This window comes from Chanos chanos, chromosome 3 (assembly GCF_902362185.1).
Source record: "Chanos chanos chromosome 3, fChaCha1.1, whole genome shotgun sequence".
Classification (NCBI taxonomy): Eukaryota; Metazoa; Chordata; class Actinopteri; order Gonorynchiformes; family Chanidae; genus Chanos; species Chanos chanos.
Window position 1 is genome coordinate 29,572,501 of NC_044497.1, and position 10,000 is coordinate 29,582,500.

The following is a 10,000-nucleotide window of genomic DNA, read 5'->3' on the forward strand; positions in this document are numbered from 1 at the left end:
TCCACCCCCACCCCCACCCCCACCTGTGCCACCTTGAGCCCCCCCTCCACTGCTGCTTTGTTTGGACTCATGCCGTGAGGACGGTTTCCAGTCCAAGCCACAGATGGTGTGGCGACGTTCCATTGTGCCCCCTGCTGGACGAGGATCCGTATTGCTCATTGTCTGCCTGCGACCCTCGAGGCCAGTGGGTCTCTTCTCTAAACTGCCCCCAGCAAGGACCGTGTCAACATTCAGACCTGCCGAAGACAAAGTGTTGTGCCTTGTTTGCGTCATTAAAAAAAAACAACATGTTATGAAATGTGGAAACTGTGGAAAAAAATGGGCTATTGTTAAAATAAATCATTGCTCTGACTGATATAAATTAAACAAATAAATACAATAAAAAAACCCCAAAAACCAAACAATAATGAAAAAGCGTGGAATAAGAGGTAAATTCTTATGATGTACTATCTTTTATATGTAAAACATCCCCATTTAATTATTTGTTTGTTTGCTTGTTTGTTTATTTATTTCCCCATTCCACAACCCTTTTGGTGCATGGCTCCTCACTTTGCCTATACAGAACCAACACGTTCTCATTCCTGACTCGTGAAAGACGAATGCTTGGTCGCCGGCCCTAAGCTTCCAAATGTGACGCTCTAGGTACCCCTGTAGCGTCAGTTTTGGACGGCATGGAATGAGAACGTGTTGACAGAACACAGGGCTCTCTGCACCTGTCTTGAGCACCAGTAGGTGCAGTGCATCATCTCGCAGGTAGGAGGCAGCAGCAATCTCATGTGTTGGAATTCTGAGCAGCAATTTCTCATTGTCCCTCCAGGTCAGCAGCAGACAGCGAGCAGACAAGCTGAGGATGCAGTCCTGCTCCGGGCTTGTCCTCAGCGGAAGGACTTTTAATTTCTGCACACACAACCAGCCCCCCCCCCCCCCCCCCAGAGAAAGACAGAGGAGGGTTACTTATTCCTGCTATAATTCAGCACACTCTCCCATGCCACACTCAGTGAATACTATGAGAAAAACCAAACAGGGCAAAAAGTAGTGACAACATAGTGATGGTAAAAACTGCACTTTCAGCTACAAACCGGCTATTGAGTATTAACTACAGTAGGATGTTAAATATAATGAAATGAGAGACTGCTAAAGGAGTGAATATAATAAACAGGTCTGAGGAGATGGTAATTATTTGTGAGAGGGATGGTGTAAGCACAGGTCTGGACTCACCCTGGCTGTGTCTAGAAGCTGCAGCAGTTCGTCTCTGCTCGATGGGTTCAAGGAGCATGACACCCAAGTCAGGTGACCCAGAAACTGAGGAAGAGGAGCAGAAATGGCTTTTGCAGGAAGACTGCTTCAGAATGGGCTCAGGTAATCTGCTAATTTTCACAACACTTTCTCATTTTTCTCAGTGGATTCACGTTTGACAATGTTATCACTCTGTGTTCTGTGACGGCCTCTGCTCTGTATTTTGTCGTATGTTTGCAGGTTGGGGTGTCAGAGTGGGAGGGCTGTCCTGGTTGATGCTGGGCACCTGGGAGTTCTGATCCCAAGGTGTATAAAAGCTTAAAGGGAACTGACGTTTTTTTCCCCCCTTCTAACCCTTTTCTGTTTCTCTCTTCCTCAAATGCCACCAGCATTTGTTTCCTTAGGATTTTGGTTGCTGCATCACAACACCCCCACACTTCTCTACCACACATCCATACATTGCCTAGACCACTGATACTGCTGACTACCAGTCTAATCGTTAAATTATGGGAGTTTTTTCCTTTTACAATAAATTTGCTTTGTCCTTAATTTGATCTGTGCGTGGTCTGCCCTCACCTCTTTTGAGCCGAGTCGTGACAGTTCTCATAAATTATGTTTGTTGGACGTAGGAGTGTTTGTCACCACTGACCTTGACTTCTTTCTCCACATAATCATAGATGAGTCTCTCAGGGTGGATGAGAAAGTCTGGAGGGTAAAGGGGGACGGTATGGAGCGGACGGCGATAAACGTTGCCCCTGTCCGCCTGCCTGCGTCCGGCCTTAGGGAAAACCAGCCGTTTAATGGGTGACACGAAGCCCTGAAGGAGGAAGCACCACGTCACGATCACGCCATTAATCATTGTCTCAGCGGAAATCAAACAAGTAAACAAACAAATAAACAACAGTTGCTGTGAAACAGCTAAGTTGATCATTAATCATTCTCTCCAGTACAACATTTTATTGTCTCTCTAAATGCCACAGAAGTGTTATGCCTGCAGAGAGAGACAGCCTCAATCCAGAGCTCATACGGGTTCACACATTTAAACAAAAAAAAGAGGTCAATTTCATTGGCACTCACTTCTTACTTGATGACAGGCGTTTTAAGTGAGGTAAAAGTGAATTGTACTATATTCTCCTATATGTGAAAATATAGGCCAAGTCATGTGATAGACATCTCATCTCATCTCATTTCAATGGTTCTTGGTCAATGACACACCAGTAACAAACTTGCCAAATATTATTTCATTGTACCAGACATCCAGACGTCTGCTCTGAAAAATGTCTGATAGGAGGCATTCTTTATTAAACCTGAGGAACTGATAGCACCTGATGGTGTGAGACTGGTGACTGTCAGAGACCTGACTGACAGCTCCGACAGTGTGTGACAGATGAGCTGACACAAGGTCCATTAGACACCCGCCGCTTTTACACAGACCACTGAGTGTTTGTGTCTGTATATGTCTGTGTGTGTGTGTATGTGTGTGTGTGATAGTTAATATGACACTTCGGTAATTCATTCTGTGATGAGGTTTAAGTGACTTTACACAGATTCTCATTTGCATGCATGAGTGCATTTTGTGTACAATCTTAGAGGAAAAAAATTCTCAGTTTTCTCCACTGTGACTAATTTAAAGTCATCTTTCATTCAGTTTTTTTAGTCACTGATTAAATTGCCTCACAGGATTGTCTGAGAATAGCAATTCTCTCTTAATATATCTATAAAAAGACATTTTGACAAGAGCATCCAGCAGAGATAACGGCCAGTAAAATTGAGCTTCATTTTAACTTGTGTGATTGGTCCTTTAAAGCAAAGTCAATTTTGAGTTCAAGGTAGCTCTACAAACTTGAGCTGCTTCATAGCGCTTCATTACTCGTATCTTCTTAATTAAAGACTGATAACTGAACATGGAAAGTATAAGACTGACATCATTGCCCGCTGAGCTCTACGGTATACAGATATACAGACCTCTGTGTATGGAAATACAAGACCCAGTTGCATTAACTGGAAGCTAAAATCCTATGAGAATATCTTTGTTCGTCTGCAATATGCACTGTTGTCAAGCACTGTGTCATTTTAGCTGTTCCCTTAACATTTTGACTCACACCAATGGGATACAAGTTAAATACACTCTCAGAGGGAAAAAAAGAATAAATTAACCACAGGAGATGGGAGGTACTTTGTGATTCACTTTGATGTATAGACTAATTGTGTTTTGTTCTCTGTTGGAAATGGAACATATGCCTGTAAACGTAACCATATCTCTCAGTTACAGCTCAGCTACTCTCTGCCACACACAGAAAGTGTGGCACTGGGGAAAAAAAAAAAGACCAAGGGACAGGCCAAGCTCATAGAAATGACACGGGCAAAAATATAATGACGCCCTTTTTGATATAATTCTGGTTCATAAAGGAAGCACTTACTTCTAGTAGACCACAAAACTAAAAGCACTAGATCTACATTTAGATGAATCAGAGAACTGTTACACATCTGTATGTAAGCACAGACAGGCACATAAGCAAGTGTAAACGAATGTATACACAAATGTGTAAACACACACATGCACAGACCTACCAAAAGGTACAGATTTGAACCCGAGAGCCTGATGTCCTGCTGTTAAGAAATGGTAATTGGTTATGTATTTATGTTTGGAATAGCGGGCTTAAGGAGCGCTTACCTTTTTGGCTTTCTTGGGCTCGTAGTCCATATTTTGTGGCCCTAGAGTTGTGACCAGTCGTGGGCAGGACAGTCCAAAGCCTCAAACAGACTCCTAAAGCCACACAGGAGAACAGCCAGAAACAGAGGAAGCGCATTTCCTGCCAAAGAGGAAACTCCACCAGAAAGCCTGATATAAACTCCCCCATTACCTCCATTCTCTGCAAGCTCTGATACCACATACGCTCAAACACATGCATGCACACACACGTACACACACACACCCCCACACACACACACCGCACACACCACACACACATACCACACACACACACACGCACACACACACACCACACACACACACACACACACACACACACACACACACACACCACACACACGCACACACACACACACACACACACACACACACACACACACACACACACACACACACCACACACACACACACACACACACCACACATGCACAGCACACACGCACAGCACATGCCCATTACATGAACTTTGATGAATGGTTCTCACTCTATTAAAATAAGTCTTATGTGAATATTTACATAGACGGTTAGAAGAATGATGTCATCCTCAGTGCGAGCCCGGTGATCTTCCCAGGGATGAACGGATGTAATACAAGGACTTCACAATGACTGATAATTCATTTTACTGAATGGCAAGGTGAGGACATCTGTCATGCTGGCATACACAGCCTCTCCTCACCATGTGCTGTTTACCACCAGAACTGAAATAAATAGTTGGTGTTTTCAGTGAAATGGGCCTGCATCATGTTGCGGTCTCCATGTACCATCACTAGGGGGCAGTGTGTGACTAGAACTGAAGAGTGAGAGGGGAGTGGCACCACCACAAAACTCAAACACTACTCGAGTGTAACAAGAGATCAGGGCCTGCTCTCTCGACCACCTCCTCTCTGCTTCTTTAATAATCTGAATGTCATTGTTCTTGTGTCTTCATAAATCATTTTACGTCCCACAGATCCTTTTTTCCTTTTTCTGTGGTCACGATGAGAAGATTGTGGTGACGGGTCTTGGAGGGCAGGACTGTTTCCCTGTTATGGTCTGTTCTAATGTGCTGGGGTAACAGCACCAGCTGTGAGGAAGAAAACACACTGCGTGGCCTCTTTTGTTTTCAGTGCTTGCAAAAGCATGAACACAGAAATTCCTTCACATACAGTTCTTCACTTCCAGCCAAGCATGACACACAGGCTGACTGTACATAAACACAATATAACCTGTCATTCCTGGCAAGTCCGTTCAGTTAAACATCTGATTCAGTGCTCAATGCTTTCCAGACCTCTGTGATTAAATATATGTGTGTAGCACAACCACAGCTCAGATACACAAACCTGCTTCACTGAGTCCTCCCTGTACCTGCCAATCTATAGCAGCTGCTGAACTACTTCAGAGGAGCTTTTTATATTGTGTGTGTGTGTGTGTGTGTGTCTTGCTGTCTCAGGCTGAGTGGTTTCTCTGAAGTCCCCTCCAGCAGAGGGGCGCTGTTGACCCATGGGCGGGCACTGAGAATGGTACAAAAGTGGAACTAATGATGGGTCAGAACCCTGGAGAGGAGTGGTGCTCCACAGGAAAGCACTCGAACGAGAAACCACTGGGCCCAACTTAACGAGCCCCGCAGTTACCATGGAAACCAGCCAAAAGATGGGACATTAGACTTCGAGTGGTCATTTCATTTTCTCTCTCTCTCTCTCTCCTCTCTCTCTCTCACTCTCGCCCTCGCCCTCTTTCCTTCTCTATATATCTCTTTGTGGAGTGGTTAGGTCAATGGGAACATAACAGTTTTGTGTTTCCAGGTTCTGGGACCACCACTGCCACAGCAATCCATTGAGAAAGAGAGAGAGCGAGAGGGAGAGAGAGAGAGAGGGAAAGAGAGAGAGAATGAGAGAGAGAGAGAGAGAGAGAGAGAGAGAGAGACCAAGAATACAGGGGGAAAAAAGCAGGGCCCGGGGAAATAACCCACTCTTACTTTGGGTGTTGCTGCCACTGGCCGCTTGTTTTTCCCACACTCCACCATTTCGAAGCACAGAGTCCTCAAAGGACCTTAGGGAGAGAGCGAGAGTGAGAGAGAAAAAAAGAGAGAAATAAGGAGTGACAGAGACTTTGTGTCACTTTGGGTAGCGCCTCTGGATACTATCTGCCGGCTGTTTGTAATCGAGCTGATTTCGCTGTCGTTTGAACAAGTCAGAAAAGCCAAAAATAAAGTCGACTGTGTTTAGGGATAAATAAATTTTGCTGGCATCAAGTTGGTCTTTTGGCTTTTATGAAGTGATGAAAAGATACCCCTAACTCTTCAACCCCTCTGCCAACCCCTCCGCTCCGTCACCAGCTTTGCCTTTAAGGACTTCAGGGTTAGCTTTTTAAGGCCGGCAGAAATCAGAACTTTACAATTCTCCAACCACTGGCCCCTTCGATCTGCACTCAAAAGAACACTTACAATCTCCCCGCAGGCCAACTCCTCTGTAAATATCGAACAAAACACTGCTAAAGAACAATAAAAAAGAACTTCTCCCCCACCACTCATCCATATCATAACAACCTCCATAACAGAAAAAAAAGGCTCTCCCATAACACATAGAATTGATTATTAGAAGTGGGGAATTTTGACACATCCAGGGCTTGTTTGTTGCTGAACAATGCCATAGTTAACAGAACCAACTTTTCTTTTATGGACTTAAGTTGAATGAAAGCATAACACACACAAACACACACACACACACACACACACACATACATACACACACACTGTAGTTTTTAAGACTGTTGACTCAGCCATTTTTACTATATATATATTTTTTTCCAACTACATTTTGATCACATCTTTAGTTTTTTTTCCTTTGAATATATCTTTTTTCCTGCCCTTTATCTTTAATGATAAATGAAGCAGCATGATCAAACACCAGAGTCAGACACACAAAAAACCCCAAAAACATTCATACCAATTCATTGGCACCATTCTTATATACATATAACGAAAAGATCATATGTATAAGTGAATATATCATAAAAAAAATCATATCAAAGTCATGGCCACTGAGTAATAAAAAATAATCTAATAAATAAATAAATAAATACATAAATAAGTAAATTAATACTGGGTCAAGGAAATGGATGATTGAACTAACCTCACCACTCACAGCAAATAAAGCAAATAAACACACGACTGTTACCTTTACTGGGACTAGTACAGTTCAGAGTGGTCAGCTTAGTTTGCATTTTACACAACACCATCATTGCCTCTGCCTCTGTCTTCAGCTGTCTTTTCAATCTATCATTCATCATCATCATCATCATCATCATCATCATCATCATCATTGCCATCATCATCATCATCATAATCATCATCATCATCATCATCATCATCATCATCATCATCATCATTATCGCCATCGTCATCTTCGGAATTATGTTCATCACAATAATTCACTGTTGTTATCAGTGGTGAACACTGTTCTATCAGCTGAACACTGATCTACTGTGTGTGAAAGTCAGACCCTTTGAGCTGAGCTTTCTCCATCATGTTACTCCTGTTCTGATAAAATGGTCCCTGCAGAACTTTAGACGTGTTGCCAGGCAACACCTGTGCACAGAAAGCCATTCAAATACACGTCCAGGACAGGAGCATAGAAAGGGCCACAATCATGACACACTCATGGCCAAACTTCATAGTCCAGAGTTTAGTTCTTCTTCCTCTGCTCCTGGTTCCTGGTTGCCATTCCAGAGACATGTTTAAAGGGTTGTGCCCCCTAGTGGTTAAGGGCATGAGCTACACCGTGGTTTCATACTCCATCACCTCTTTTGGATTGCTGAGGCTGCGGTATTGGATTCGAGGCGTAACAGGAGATGTGTTCTCTAGCACCAAGATAGTTTTTCGCAGCCTGCGGTCAATGAAGTGAGCGTCCCAAGCTGGGTACCTCTTCCTTGGCAGATCGATGCGTATGACTGGCCCCTCAGTCCTGGGAGTACGGGGAGACGGGGCTGGAGGTGCACTTGGGGGCCGCACCTGAAACACGGGCAGGCAGCTATCCCTGTCCCCCGCCCCTGGTTCACGTTCCCCACCCGTAGTCCTCTGTAGGGTCCTGGGGGGGCTTGTGACAACGTCTGGCTGGGGAAGGGGCGTCCCGAGATCCCCTGGCCCCAGCCCTATCACCCCCATCCCCTCCTCCACACAGCTCCATTGGGCCCCTAGCACAGGCCCGTCCGGGTGGAGCAGGCAGTAATAAATGCACATGAAGAAGGTGCCCAGGGCATAGCTGCACACCACCACACACACGACAATGAGTGCGTAGAAGTCAGTCGTGTGCGGGCCACGGTGGAGGTACCAGGCCGCGGTGAGTGCAGCATTTTCCACCAGAGTCACCAAATAGTAGATGCCCAGTCTGAAACGGGCACGACCCTCCTTAACGTTGAACCAGCAGAAGATGTAAATGATGCCCACCACCATGTTGTAGATGATCTCCTCCCATTTGGACATGCAGAAGTCCGTCTCCCCCTGGATGATCCAGAAGGTCATGGCACACCAGTGGGCCACGATAAAGATGCCGAAGTAGAGCTGGAAGACGGAGGCGAAAAGGGCGAAGGCAATGGTTCGTGCCCCAATGGTGAACAGGTGCCACAGCATCTGTACAATCACAGCTTTGTAGGACATGGGCAGCTTGTCGTCGCGCGAGTCCCGTAGAACCTTCTGGTAGGATGCAATCATCCAGGCTAGAGATACCAGAGACGCAGAGGCAGAGAGGCCTACAGAGAGAGAGAGAGAGAGAGAGAGAGAGAGAGAGAGAGAGAGAGAGAGAGAGAGAGAGGGAGAGAGAGAGAGAGAGAGGGAGGGAAAGAGAGAGAGAGAGAGAGAGAGAGAGAGGGAAAGAGAGAGAGAGAGAGAGAGAGAGAGAGAGAGAGAGAGAGAGAGAGAGAGTGAACAATGATCTGGGGTGGGGTTGAAGGTTATGGGGTGAGGGGGGACAGGGTATGATATAAGGATGATATAAGGATGATATAAGTTAGGATGTACTGAAGAAAAAGATATGACTTTGTAGACATAACGTCATATCTTTTTCTTCAGTACATCCCTCTATTGCTCTTTAAGTCAAAATGAGAGACAAACTTACACACACACACACACACACACACACACAAGGACAGTGTGCACTGTATAACTGACTGTAGGTGTACCATGTAGTGCAGCTTTCTCAAGGCTCCTCATAGAAATCATAAACAATGTAAGAAAAACTCAGTGACATGAGGCAAGACAAATTCTGGTTAGATTATAATAAGTCAAACATCCAGTCATTATGGCATTTTCTTGTTAATTAAGACTCAGGGCTAGGGTTATGTCATAACTGAAAAAAAGCCCAGAAGGAACAGGGGCTAAATATAAAACTAATCAAATCCATTATGAAAAAATATATACATTTCTTCATTCTTAGAATTTAGCTCTTCAATTCTTAATGAGATCTGATGTGATTCATTACTAATTGGACAAGCAATTGAATTATTAACAATTCGAAAAATGCATAATTCATGCCGTAAATGATGTCTCTTGCCTCATGTGGCCAGACTAATATGAGTCTATGAATATTTCTCCTACTTCAGTGGATGAAAATAATTCTGATGACAGACAGATTTGGAGTGGCTTAGAGTCAGGCAGATGAAGAGCAGGGTGTGATTGAGAAAGAACTTTTTTAATTACTGCGGTCTTTAGAAAACACATCAGATGAAAGCTGTTCTTTTTGAGAGGGGAGTGAAGGGAGAAACAGTTGAGTGCTCAGTAGAAAGACAATGATTCGTCATTTGTTGTTGCTCATGTTTGAAAAGTTCACTCACATTTGTGAGAAACTCTGACACCTGCTAAGATAACGCTCCATTAGGACTTGTTCTGCATCTCCTTGAAAGAATGCTTCTCTCATGTGTGTATGGTTTGTGTTTGATGTTCATTTAGAGAGACAGAACATTACTATTATTATTCATATGGATATGCAAGCCTCCACACCGGAGTGGAAAACAGTTATGTGTGTGTGTGTGTGTGTGTGTGTGTGTGCGTGTGAGTGCACACGTGTGTGTGAGTAGGTG

General features: G+C 44.2%; 2 protein-coding genes across 2 annotated transcripts in view; both read right to left on the bottom strand.

Annotated features, from left to right (window-relative positions):
- Positions 1 to 3,979, bottom strand: part of ccm2l (CCM2 like scaffold protein) — a 9,103-nt gene extending 5,124 nt beyond the window's left edge. Inside the window, exons 1-5 of the mRNA XM_030769188.1 lie at positions 3,911 to 3,979; positions 1,886 to 2,053; positions 1,219 to 1,302; positions 714 to 897; positions 1 to 236 (exon numbers count right to left, since the gene is read on the bottom strand). The exon at positions 1 to 236 is cut by the window's left edge and continues 408 nt beyond it. Coding sequence (XP_030625048.1) covers positions 1 to 236; positions 714 to 897; positions 1,219 to 1,302; positions 1,886 to 2,053; positions 3,911 to 3,940 — 702 coding nt within the window. The 5' untranslated portion in view covers positions 3,941 to 3,979. The remainder of the gene's footprint in view (positions 237 to 713; positions 898 to 1,218; positions 1,303 to 1,885; positions 2,054 to 3,910) is intronic.
- A 3,721-nt stretch (positions 3,980 to 7,700) lies between these two features.
- Positions 7,701 to 10,000, bottom strand: part of xkr7b (XK, Kell blood group complex subunit-related family, member 7b) — a 44,792-nt gene continuing 42,492 nt past the window's right edge. The window contains exon 3 of the mRNA XM_030769458.1: positions 7,701 to 8,674. Coding sequence (XP_030625318.1) covers positions 7,701 to 8,674 — 974 coding nt within the window. The remainder of the gene's footprint in view (positions 8,675 to 10,000) is intronic.